Below are 13,064 nucleotides of genomic sequence, written 5' to 3'. Positions count from 1 at the left end.
TGCTGAGTCCACATAGGGAAATGCTTGGGCCGTTGTTTCACGTTTCAGGAGCAGAATTGGAGAATGCAGGCGAGGATTAAGGGAGGTGTTGAAAAGAGAGCCTCAGACTTGAAAGGGTCAGAAAAGGAAAAGGGCAAATAATCCGAACTAAGAAATCTGGCTAACCGGTCATCCCAGTGAGGGGTCTCCCAGCGGGGAGTGTGTTTTCCCTGGAGAAAGTCATTCCTCTTCTTTAACCTAAATGATTCTGAAACAATAGCTCTCCCCAAGAAGAATGGAGAGAGTGGGCATGGGTGGCCTGAGAAAACCTCATGAGTTCTTCCCCTTTGGTTTTCAGTAATTGTGTTTAGCTGCATGGCCCCATCACGTGCGGGATATAAATCCTTACTTAATCCCCTACTTTTGGGGAAATGGGCTCTTTAACAAAGAAAGAGGAAGAGCTAAGTACCTGTTGAAAAAGGAGTTTCCTGCCCCAGTTTCTCTCCTTTGGACCCTGAAATGGCCAGGCTGCCTTTTGTGGGGAGCCTGTTAACTTCACAATGCTCCTGCCTTCCTAGTTTGCCGGGAGACATTCTTAGACTGGGGAAGAGAAACTGGAGTTTCCTGTGCGTCAGGTCTGCTGTCGCAGCTTTGTTAACCTTCTCCCCTCGCGCATCTAGCTGGTCTCATAGGTGTTCCTGGGGCCCCTCTGAGCCAGGCCGTGTGCCAGGCCCTGGGTTGCAGCCAAGAGAGACAGAAAAACTGAGATTGAGCTCATGTTCTGGAGGAGACACAAGAAAGAACTGAACCAGCAAAAGAAGAAAATAATTTTCGATAAATTTTAGCTCGAGGCGACTGCGATGAAAGGAAAAAACACTTCAGGATGATATAATAAGGGGGCTGGAGGCTGGGGTGGTCAGAAAAGGCTGGGGAGGTGACATTTGGGTCAAAAGCTGAAGTTGCCAACCAAGGGAAAATTAGGCATAGAACATTCTAGAAGGAAGGGCCAGCAACTGCAAAGAAGCTTGGCTTGTTGGAGGCCACTGTGGTTAGGGGTGAGTGAATGGAGGAGACAAGGTGAGCAGAGCCGATCGCTGGGGGCATGGTAGGTCTTGATTAGATGCTGGGCGTCTGCAGGAAGCGCCCTGGAGGGTTTCTAGCACAGGACTGCTTATCTCATGGGGGTTTGAAAGAGGCTGCTCCAGAGGGCAAGGGAATAGCCCTGGGGCGTGGATCCGGCTGGTAGCTGTGAAGGCTGAACTGAACCTGAAGAGGCAGAAGTGAGGATGGGCAGGGAAGGAGCAACCCTTTGCAGGGCGCTGACCTGCCAGGCACCCCTTGGGCGCTCCCGCTGACCCCGGGAGGTTTGGCATTCTCCATGCTTTGTGCAGAGCACTAGGATTCTGAGGCCAGTGCCCTCCCAGGCTTGATGACCCTCATTTGAGTAGGAGGAGAGTGCCTTTGGGGGCGTCCGGGGAGGAAGGTCCATCGGAAAGAGGGGGGAAGGGACTGTGGGCCACCTGGCGCCTTCTGCTTTAATCTGGGGAGAAATCCTGAGCCCTGAAGGGATTTCGAGCCCGCTTGGTTGAACCTGTGCCAGCCTGAGAGGACTGACTGTGGAAGTTTGTGTTTCTCATCAGTGAAACTTCTTCGGAAACAAGTTGGGAAGACCTAGTCTGGTGCAAATCATGGTGAAGATACAAAAAAGTTTGGGGAGGCAGGTTTGAGATTTCTGGGTTAATGTCTGTTTTCTGAGCTGGATCCTCTTCCCCCTTCAGGGAAATAGTAATAGTAACTGGTGGTGCTTCGACTCTGTTCACTTTTCAGGCATTGTCTCATTTAATCCTAACAACCCTTTTAGGAAGAGCCTAACAGTCACAGCTGAATTGACTGAGGCACAGAGAGGCTCAGCCACTTGCCGAAGGACACACAGCTGTCAGGTGATGGGGCTTGGATTCAGACGTAGTGGTATGGCTCCAGAGCCCAGACACTGAACAACAGTGCTCTGTTGATGTTGGTCCGTGCCAGGCATGCCCTTAGTCATGGAGGATTAGCAGGTGGCACGCACAGCCCTGGGGAAGGTGGCTGCCTGGCGCAGGTGAGGGTGTTAGAGTGGAACGCAGCTGTGGTGGACGATGGAGTCCCCAGCGCATGCTGCTTTCACCTTTGTGCCTCGAGCACAGATGACGTTGCTTCTCTGAGCCTCAGCTATAAAATGGGCACAACACCACCATCCCTACCTCCTGGGATTCCTGAGAGGATTCGTCAACTAGCCTCTCAATAAACAGCAGCTGTGAATCCCGTGAGCCCATTTGGAGAAGGAAACAGCAGCCTTTCCCTGGCCACACCCTCGCCCCCAGGATATGTGCACCAATGCCTGCTCTTTCTCCGGCTCAGCTTTGTGTCCATCTGTAATCGGTTTTTTTTTTTTTTGGAGGAAGATCAACCCTGAGCTAACATCTGCTGCTAATCCTCTTCTTTTTGCTGAGGAAGACTGGCCCTGAGCTAACTTCCATGCCCATCTTCCTCTACTTTATATGTAGGATGCCTACCATAGCATGGCATGCCAAGCAGTGCCATGTCTGCACCTGGGATCCGAACCGGCGCACCCCGGGCTGCTGAAGCAGAATGTGCGAACTTAACCACTGCGCCACCGGGCTGGCCCTCTGTAATCGGTTTCTTACTCCATATTTCTATACTGAATATATTCTACATTCATTCTATATTTCCTAGCCACATCATCAGGGGCCTTTTTTGCTCTAGGCCTCAGTTTCTCCATCAATAAAATGGGGGTTCTCGGCACCTACCGCCTTGCTAGAACTGTGGTGAGGAGTAAATAGGTTGGTAATTGTCTTTAAGACCGTGCCTTGCAGACAAGTGGTCAAGAAACGGCAGCTGTTACTGTGACTCTGTTTCTGGCTGTCTTCTCCCAGGACAGGAGTCTTCCCAGGGAGCCCAGAAGTCTGGTCGTTGCTCAGTGACTGTTATTGACCGACTGGTCCCTTTGTTTTGTTCCCTTTGAAACCTGAAGTCAGGGTTGCCAGGTGAAACATTAGGCGTCGTTTTCCTTCTCAGAGGTTGCACTTGCCTCCGTGGGCGGTGTATTTACACAAGGTTAGACCTGCTTGGCAGCTCCCGACGTTTCTCTACACCAGGGTTTCTCCCCGTCGGCACTGTGGATGCTTTAGGCCTGGTCTTCACTGGTGCGGGGATCCCCCTGTGCACTGTGGGGTGTTTAGCAGCATCCCTGGCCTCTGCCCACTCGATGCCAGTAGCGCCTGCTCTTTGCCTCGTTGTGACAACCAGAAAGACTCTAGACACTGCCAAGTGTCCTGGGGGGACCTGGTTGAGAACCTCTGCTTTACACTGTTCTCAACACCTGAGCCCCTTAACAGTGGCACCTGATTAATTCTGGGACGTGTTCTGAGCTGCTCCTGGGTGCCCGGTGCTGGGGATGCAGACGCGGTCTCTGGCTAGGGCAGTGCCTGGCCCCTGGTGAGGGTTATATAAATATTGTTTTCATCCCTTTCCCCTGTAGCCACTTAGAAATGTCTTAGGTAGTTAAATATATGACCGTGATCAGAAAGAATTCCCGCGCCCGCCTTTCTTTCACCCAGGTTCTATTTCTGGCCCTTTTCGCTTGGGTTTTGTTCCATGCGTGTCCATGAAGATGTGCTTCCTTTTTTATTCCGTCTTGCGGCTGCATCACGAGGTTTTGCACCTCAGTCCCCTATTGATGACACTGAAGTTGCTTCCCATCTTGGGTTCCATGAGGTGTGCTGTGATGCCACGCACGTCCATCTTCCTAACACTCCTGAGCCTGCAGGCCGCAGGGCACATTTTTAGAATCGCCCCACCGAGATCCGGGTGATGTTCAGCATCCTTTTGACCAGGGTAATTTGGGTCCGAAATCTGCTTCCCCAAAGGCACGTGATGAGGCGGCTGTAGAGGCCTCCCCGTCTTCTCTGGTGTGTTAGAGAATTTTCTTGTCTTCATTCAGGTGGCTTTTAGAGAGGCCAGACCCTGCCCAGGGCATGTGGGCAGGTTGCCTGGCTCCCAGCAGCCCTCTTCCTTCATGTACCCCCTTCCCGAAGCCTCTTTCTTTCCCCTTTTCTTCTTCCAGCCCACTTCCCGGCTTCAGCTGCTGTTGGTGGAGTCCTCTTTTTGTTTCTGAGTTGGCCCTTGGATGCTGCAATTCCCCATTGCAATTTGAAAGCCCCCTGCCAGCACCTTCACTTTCTAGCCTGAGCTGGGCCGGGGGGTGGGGGTGGGGCCCAGCACGCCGAATCCCTGCAGCCTCTATAAATAATGCAGACGGGCTTCAGCTGCCAGAACCAGGTCCTGCGAACCCTCTGCTCAGCCATCAGCCAGCTATGACGTAAAGGCCCAAGGCAACCGGTTACTCCACATTTCATTCGTGGTGGTTTGGCAGAGTTCTAAGGGCCTTGAATATGTACACACGTCGGACACGGCCTTCTGGGCCTGGACCTGCTGAGGGGGTGGGTGGGGTGCTGTGGTTTCTTGTACGGAGCTGGGCCCTGCCTCCCCCTCTTTGTTAAAAATGGAAAGAGCTTGGCATTCTTGAACCAGGAAATTCCTGTTGAGAGGTTGTCGTTTTTCCAGAAGGCCTCATCCCGGCTGAGCGGGGGAGAAAGGGCTGCCGGGTTGCTGTGGCCTCTAGTAGTTGAGGGCTAACCAGTGAATTCATTTGTAAATCAGCCTCTTTTCCCTAGATTGGAGCAATTTCTGTCCTGCCAGGAGAGTTTGGAAGTTCACCTTTTACATATGAATGTGCCCTTTAATCACCCCTTTTTGCATTATTGGCAGAGACAGAGAGAGAGTGAAAGAGAGACACACACACGTGCACACACAGTATAATGGGAAGATGGTTTTCTCATTTCTGGGAGAGGCACGTCAGACCTAAAGATAATTTGAAACAGTTATTAAAAAACTTAAAACACCTTCCAAATGCAAACCACCACAAACCCTCTTGATAGTCACTCCAGCCAGCAGAAGAACAGCAATTTGCTGTGTTTATTCACATCCGGTGAAATAAATGGCTCTTCGGTGCAGTGCACTGAAAAATTTCAGCTTCGCCGAGCTGCTGTCTGTCGAGGGTGATAAATTAGAGCTCAAAGCCCGGGGACATGAAGGCAGTCGCCCTGCCACACGCTGCCTGACTGCAGGGAGGCGAGGGCGTCCTTGCCCCGCTGGACAGCCTCGTGCGTACAAGACCGGGGCTGGCCTGGTAAGTGGTGACTCTTAGCCTGTCCTCTTGGCTTCTTCCTCCTCCCCCTGGGAGAGGCCGCTGAGGATCCGGAAGCAGGAATGTCTGCCGTGTGTGAGCCTCTGTTCTCTTTAAAAAAGAGAGGCTAGGCCCTCTGAGCAGCAGAGTTTCTCAATGGCAGGTAAGCCCCTCTTCCCAGGGTCTCCTGCCCCTCACTTGCTTTGCCTCCGATGTACCTGGCATTTCTGGTACAAGAACAGTTTCCCCAAGTTGAGGATGACCCTTTGTTCCACTGCCTCTTTCCACTTTGCCCCTCTTTCCTGGTCTGGTAAGAAGTTCACAGTCCCAGGCAGGAGACCTTCTAGAAGTCTGGCTTAGGCCCATGCAGCCCTTCTGGAGGAGGCTGGGGCAGGCCCAAGCCGGCCAGGCTGTAGCTTTGTCTCCCAGATCTGTGGGTCTGGGAGATGTTCACCGTGGGAGCAGACTCTTCGCTGGAGAGCTGTTTTGGGCCGCGTTCCTGGGGCTCGGGCATTCTCTGCTGGAAGAGAAGTGCTGCCCCTTCCCCATCCCCCATTCTTTTCTCAGTTCTGCTCTGGGCCGGGAGGAAATTCCGGGCTTTTGTTTCATTATGATGTAACTCCTGGCTGGAGAGGGCCCGAAGATTCCTGGGGAGGGGGGCCTGTGTGCGTACCTGCTCCTCGTCTTTGGGAGGAAACGCTTTGAAATGATTAACCGTGCTCAGCTCAGGCGTTCGCTGCTTCTGGGAGAGCAGCGTGTGGCCACGTTTGAAGTAGGCCATGGAGAGGGCTGGCAATTAGGCCGAGTGCTGTCTGCAGCGCGCCCGCCCCGGCCGGCACAGGCCTCTGCTTCTGAGCCTGCCTGCAGTCGTCCGAGGAAACCGGACTTCTCACATCTGATCAAGATGGAGAAAGCCTGTCCCGAGCTGATTCTGGTCCCCGCTTTATATAGGCTGGCGTTTCCATAACTTTGAACTCGTGGCATGGACCTGTGCTCCTCCGAGAAGCCAGCTCTGGTTTCGGAGCAGAGCGGTGGTGGGAGGAGGAGGAAGAAGAGAAGGAGGGACGATTGTGGGTTTAAAAAAAGAGCCACCGTTTATCCCGTGCTTACTTTTTGCCAGGTATAATGCTAAGAGCTTCACGTGAATTAAGTCAGTCCTTCGATAACTCTACAAGACACCGTGATCTCTATCTTACCGAGGAATGAGCACAGAGAGGTTAAGTAGCTTCTTTAATGCCACACTGCTGGGTAGCAGAAGAGCTGGGTCCTGACCACTGTGGCACCCTGCCTGTGTTGTCTGTGACCCGGCCTGTCAGAGCAAGCAGCCCTGACTTCTGTGTAGGGTGACCAGCTTGTCCTGGTTTGTGCGAGACTGTCCATCTCCGGCCAGCCGACGGTTGGTCACCTTGCTTCTGTGGCCTGCTGTGCCTGTGTCAGCCTGTTGACCGAGGCTGCTTCTCATTCAGCGTCCAGCAGGCTCACCGGCGAGCGACATCCTTAGGGAAGTTTAACACCCACAGAAACCCATCACGGGGCTGGTCCTTGTGAGGAAGTGGCCAGCCTCTCTGCTGGGGCCCTTTCCCTCCCCGGAGCAGACGGTGCCCTGTCATGGTATGTCATTTCCTAGACTCTGCAGAGGGTGAGTGCTGTGACTCAGGCGCTGGGTGTGTGTAGGGGAGGCTGCCCGTGTGGCTTGGGCGGTGGGGCACTGGATGAGTTGGACAAGTGTTTGGGAGAGGAGATGGCCGCTGGGCCCCGCTCAGCCTATTTTGTGGTTCTGGTTCTGGCGCCACCATTGGAAGATTGGGAGGTGAACATGCGTCGTGGGGACTGCCTTTGAGAGCACGGCTTGCGTCATCAGCGAGTGACACAAACGATTTCCACCTTTCTCCCGATTCCCAGAGCTCCTGTTGAATTCCCCTACCACCACTGCGGTTGAGAAAGAAAACGGCAAAATGAGAGTGTCCTCTTGAAACGGAGACCCTGGATTAGGAAGTCATCTTGCTACAGAGCTGAGACAAGCCTCTCCCTGGCGTGAGGCCACTGGTGGGCCTGGGTTCGAATCCCAGCCCTGCCACTTGTGTGATCTTGGGCAGGTGACCCAGAGGGAAGGACTCAGAGGCATTTTGAAAGGGCCTGGTACACTGTATGTAATAAAAGAAAGTCTTCGCGGTTAATACCCATGGCTACGGAAAGCTCAGAGGCCAGGTTATCTTGAAGTAAGGTGTCCCTTAAGTCAAGGGACATCTAGGAAGGGCTGAACGGGATGATTTCCGGTGGTTCACAAGACCGAGCAAGGATGTCGTCACGTGCTTGCTTCCTAGTACTCAGCAGACTTTCCCATATTCAGATTTCAGTGAAATGTCACAAGGAGGGGAGAATGCTGCCACTTCCTGCTCCATGCCAAGCTGTTTTCCTGAGTCATTGCTCTGTCCCTTTCCTCTAGGCAGCCCCTCCCTCGCCCACGTTAACTCCTTCAGAACCAGACTTATTTTGAGGGGTAGGGGTGGGAGGCTAAGGATCACTGGTGGGCCAACCCAGAACTGCGGGTCCTGCTGCCTCGCACGGAGGTCTTTTCAGATCACGGGTGAACCGTTTTTTGGGTGATTGTCTAGGGTGGCTGTTTGTCATGATTCCAAGTTTATAGATGAAATGCATTTAGCAATACGTCCTCGTCAGAATTAAGTCGTTAAAGAAGAAGAAAAAAAATCTTTGACTCAGCTTTCTGGAAAAGATCCTCAAGGCGGCTTTGTTACTATGGCTACAGCAAGCTCCACACCCACCGTTCTATCACCACCAGTGGCCTAGCCCCCACTGGGGTGGGTAGGTTTTTAAGTCAGCATGCTGGCCCGCTATCTCGTCCCTCCGAAGTAGGCTGGATCCAGCCAGCATTTCCCAATTCTTCTCCCTAGGAGCCTTCATTGGAAGCCTCTGCTCTTGACAGCTGTGTCTCTTGTTCGGAACCTATTAAATTTCTACTCCTTGTGTCCGGCTGCTGAACTCTCCCCGACTCTGGAGGGGGAGTCGGTGTGTTTGTAACCGGGAACAGAATTGGGGTTTATGTTTCACTGAGACTAGAAGGGTTGGAATCCTCTCGGTTTGGGGCAGCCTTGGGCTGGACCCCTCCTCTCGCCGAGCAGGACCCTGCTTCCCTCCTCTTTCCTGCTGGGTTTGGGCAGAACGCCCTCCCCAGCTGTCTCAGTTGCTTATGAGTGTATTCATTTCTAGTGACTTTTCCCCCTCTGTCCCATGAATTAAAGAATTTTAAAGTTAAAAGGGATTTCTTAAGATCCTCTGGCCCTGTGGGTGTTGATTTTTAGAGTTGTTGACACCGAGGAGAGGGTGAGGTGGGCTATGCCCCGTCTTCCCAGGAGATTGTATCCACGCACGGAAACCGCGCCCTGTGGATCGTGCGTCCCTGAAGCGCTTTCCTGGACTCCAGGTAAGAACTTGGGGTCTGGTTCCTTTCTCTGCCTCGCTTCCCATGTCACACATGTGGCCTTGAGGCTCTGAGCAGTAGGAGACCTCCTTGGGGTCCTCTCCTCTTTGGCTGTCTTCATTCTCTCACGTTGCCTCCATGCTTGGCTTCTGTGTCCTCAGTCTTGAGCCTGCCCCCCAGGTGGCCGTGAGGAAGCAGAGGAGACTGGCTCCCCAGGGTGGAGCAGGATTCTCCAGGCTTGAGAACTCGATTCCACGCCCCCCCCACCCCCGACCCCCACACATGCACCCTGTAGCACCTCAAACCAGTGTGCGTCTGAGTCCCCTGGAGCACTTGTCAAACCATAGGTCACCGGGCCCTGCTCTGGAGCTTCTGATTCTGTAGCTCCGACGTGGAGCCTGAGGATGTGCATTTCTAGCAAATTCCTGGGTGATGCTGTTGCTGCTCGTAGCGGGGACCACACTTTGGGAGCCACTGTCCTGGCGGATCTCAGCCACGGGCGGATAGCTTAGACGGCCCAAGGAGGGGCTGGTGCCCTTTCTGGCCCGTGGGTGACTGGGTGTGGGCTGGCTGTGCCCTTCATCCCCCGTGCGCCATGTTCCAGCTCAGTGGTTCTTCGGAGGCTGGTACCACTCCTCTGGGAGCGTTTGGGAAATACGTGGGGGCGCTTTTTGTTGTGACTGTTTGAGAGTACTGATGGCGTTGGGTGGGAGGGTGCCGAGGTTGTCCTTGTGTTGAGGAGGAGCTGTCCTTTGCAGAAATCCGTAGCTTTCCCCTGAGAAGCATTAAAACGCGCTACTTGTTTTCTCCCGAACGTGCCCCCAACTTTCCCTTGGCGTGTCTTTGCACATCTCCTTTGTTCTTCCAAAATCTACCCACAGACTGAGCAAAACATACAAAATCAAAACCTTTGCCCAATTGCTTTGAATTTTTGCCTGACCAGGACGCCATTTCTTCCAGGACGCAGCAGCCCCTTGCAGCCCCCAAAACCCTGTTCTTAAACACCTGTCCTCTGATTCTTTGAGCAGAGTTGCTTGGGTTTAGCAGATCCACATGCACCAAACCCCAAACTCCCTGCTGCGCTCACAAGCCCACGGTGATCAGCCCCAGCTTGTTTGTCTGGTGACATTTTTTATCCCTCATTTGCTCATTACTGGCTTTCGTTTGCACCTGCTGCTTTTCTATGTGAAACGGAACCTCTTAAATACCTCGTTTTAAAATTTTCTTTGGGCCTGGCCTAGTGGCGCAGTGGTTAAGTTCCCACATTCCGCTTCGGTGGCCCGGGATTCGCCGGTTCGGATCCTGGGTGTGGACATGGCATTGCTTGGCAAGCCATGCTGTGGTAGGCGTCCCACATATAAAGTAGAGGAAGATGGCCACGGATGTGAGCTCAGGGCCAGTCTTCCTGAGCAAAAAGAGGAAGATTGGCAGCAGTTAACTCAGGGCTAATCTTCCTCAAAAATAAAAAACAAATTTCTTTATTTCAATAAAGTAGTACAGACATGTGAATGTACACAAGGGTACACAGTAAAAACTAATGCCCCCAGGTTCCCTTCCCAGAGGCAGCCACCAGTCCCCCTTTTGAGCTCTGCTGTATTTTTGTGCTCATCCAGGAATATGTTAGGCTTATGTGAACATGGATATATATAAAAAACATCCTTTTTTGGGGGAGTATGGTGGTCTGTTCGTGGTGCTAGCCGTGTGTTTCTTTTTTAACCTGATACGGAAGCTTGGGGAGCGTCACTTCGTGTGGAGGTGTCTCCTCGTTCTTAGTGACTGCAGAATATTCCACAGGATGGCTGTCGTGTGTTGTCAGACCCGTCCTCTCTCTGTGGGCATTGAAGTCGTTTCCAGTCTTAGGTACAGCATGCAGGGAGCAGATGAGTCCTCTGGCATGTGCTTTGCTCCCCCGTGACTGTGTATTTAGAATGTGTTTCTAGGAGGAGGTTTCGGGGTTAGAGACCGTGTGGAGAAAGCCAGGGTTTTCGCGTGTGATGGCCGCGTGGAGCATCCCTGTGGGAATGAGAGGAGGCGCTCTCCGGGGTACATGTCAGTCCCACGCCGCGGCTTTCTCTAGTGGCTTTGCCCACTAACCAGCTGTCGTGTGCCTCTGGGCCAACCCTTTGGGCTCTCTGGGCCTCCGTTTTGATGGCTGTGGGATGTTCCCCCGAACTCTGGGGTCTGTTCTCCCTCAAGGTGCCTGTGGTTAGCATTTAATTGCCTCTCAGGGCCGTGTCTCAGGATTTTCCTGCCCAGGGAGACTGGAGAGTTCCATGGTGTGGAGTGGATTTTGCAAAAGCAGCTCATTGTCCTCCTTTGTGAGCGTGCTGGAAGATGCCCCGCCTTTCGGTCAACAGTCCACCACTGGGAGGCCTTGCGTGCGGCCCTATTGGACCCTGTTAATCTGCCCTGGCGGCTCTTGTCCGGACGCACACGGATGGTGACACACGGTGCAGCCCGCGTGCTGGGACCTGCCTGAGAGTTAACCCTGGAGGAGGAACGTCGTCAGGCTATCTGGGAGATAGTCACCTTTCTGGATTCCTCACCCCATCCCATCACCTGTGCTTGCCCCTCTTCTGGTGCTTGTAGCTTTTGTTTCTCCGGATGTAAGTGCGCCAGGCCGAGCCATGACATCCCTAAGCTAACCAGACAGCCGTCGAGCATGGAATGGAATCAAGTCCTGGCAGTTGAAGATTGGATGGTGGGGGAAGTAGATATGTGTTTAAATGAGATGCTGAGAGAATTAAAATAGAAAGGAGTGGATGGGCAAGAGTGGGGTAGGCGTACAAATGAGAATCAGTGAGAATGTAATTTGCGTGGAATTCTTTGAAGGAGAGTTGCAAGTACGATGAGTACCGGTGACGGGGCCACGAGCACTTTCTGGTGGGTGGGTACATTCTTCTTACATGGTTACACTTTGTTAGCCTGACAAACGCGAATAAATATTACTGTGTTCCACAAAGAAGTGTGTTTGCTTTTGTTTTCTTGAAGCGTGTGGCCTTGGTCTATCTTTCGTGGTTTCTTGCTTTTGCCGTCAGGCACGGGTGTGGAGAAGAAATACTTCTTTGGGATAAGGACAGTACCAGTGCCTGTGTGAACACTCATGGCAGTTGGATCATGGCCTTGTCAACTGGGACACAGTAGGGAAGAGTGGGGATTGTGGCAAAATGGAGGGCACGTTCCCATCTCAATCTGAGCACCTGGTATTCAGATCTGTCTGGTGCCATAAGGCTCTGCAGGCCATGATGTATTTTTTTATGAGAAGCCAAAAATCTAGGGGATTATGTGAAGTCTCTTGATTTTTATATTTTATTTTATTTTATTTTTTTTAAAGATTTTATTTTTCCATTTTCTCCCCAAAGCCTCCTGGTACATAGTTGTGTATTTTTTAGTTGTGGGTCCTTCCAGTTGTGGCATATGGGACACCACCTCAGCGTGGCCTGATGAGCGGTGCCATGTCCGCACCCAGAATCCAAACCAGTGAAACCCTGGGCTGCCAAAGTGGAGTGCGCAAACTTAACCACTGGGCCACGGGGCCGGGCCCTTATTTTTATATTTTAAAATATAAAATGTTATGTAGGCCAAAGAAAGACTGTGTGGCTTCTGAGACAGGCAGTGAAAAGAGTGGGTAAGTGTGTTCCCGGGGAGGAATGCTAAAATGCTATTGGGTTTGGGAACAAAATGTGTTGTGTCCCGCACACACCCTCCCTGCGGGGTCTCGGCCTGCCTGCCTGCTTTAAAATATGTGGTCCTGTATATCTCTTTCAGATCCTGGCTCCACAGAGAGAACAGCCCAGAAAAGAAAGTTCCCCAGCCCTCCACATTCTTCCAATGGCCACTCGCCACAGGACACGTCAACAAGCCCCATTAAAAAGAAAAAGAAACCCGGATTACTGAACAATAGCAATAAGGAGCAGGTAAACGGCCGCTGGGGATGGCGTCCACGCCAGCACGACAAAGGCTGTAGGGAAGCCTTCTGGCTCCCCCCGGGGTTTCCTAGTAGCTCGAGTTCCTGGCATTTAGCAAGCTGCCTTTCTCCAGCTGTCATTTGCATAGGACAAAAAGGGCAGCTCAAAGGGGACCTGTGTAGACACTTCCAGGGGGTTTTCAGATCCGTTTGGGGGACAGGGCAGTGACCCAGATGGGATGAAGATACTGTGCATTAGGGTTTGGGGCTTTTCCTGGGATTTTTTCTTCATGCCTTAGGACTGTTGCCCTACATGGCCCGAGGATTTTCCCTCCTAGGCCATGGCCAGCAGGATGCTTCCGAGCTTGGCCTGGAGGTGGCTGCGTGGCTGAGACGTGCTCCCTTCCGGTCTCAGTTTTCTCATCTGTAAAATCAGAGGTTTAGGTCCGTGGAGAGGCAGCCGCTCTGCCTGCCCATTGCCCCCGGTCGCTTTT

General features: G+C 52.6%; 1 protein-coding gene across 50 annotated transcripts in view; it reads left to right on the top strand.

Moving 5' to 3' along the window:
* The window catches only part of ZMYND8 (zinc finger MYND-type containing 8), a 116,461-nt gene that overhangs the window by 23,214 nt on the left and 80,183 nt on the right, over positions 1-13,064 (top strand). For 36 of the 50 annotated variants that reach the window (XM_070589399.1, XM_070589406.1, XM_070589362.1 and 33 more), the window contains one exon: positions 12,432-12,580. In XM_070589399.1, the coding sequence (XP_070445500.1) occupies positions 12,432-12,580 (149 nt within the window). Of the gene's footprint in view, positions 1-5,145; positions 5,388-6,892; positions 8,667-12,431; positions 12,581-13,064 lie in introns of those variants that run through there. The other 14 variants (XM_070589397.1, XM_070589378.1, XM_070589366.1 and 11 more) reach the window with 5 other exon arrangements.

This window comes from Equus przewalskii, chromosome 21 (genome assembly GCF_037783145.1).
Source record: "Equus przewalskii isolate Varuska chromosome 21, EquPr2, whole genome shotgun sequence".
Classification (NCBI taxonomy): Eukaryota; Metazoa; Chordata; class Mammalia; order Perissodactyla; family Equidae; genus Equus; species Equus przewalskii.
This window is presented reverse-complemented; position numbering and strand designations above follow the sequence as displayed.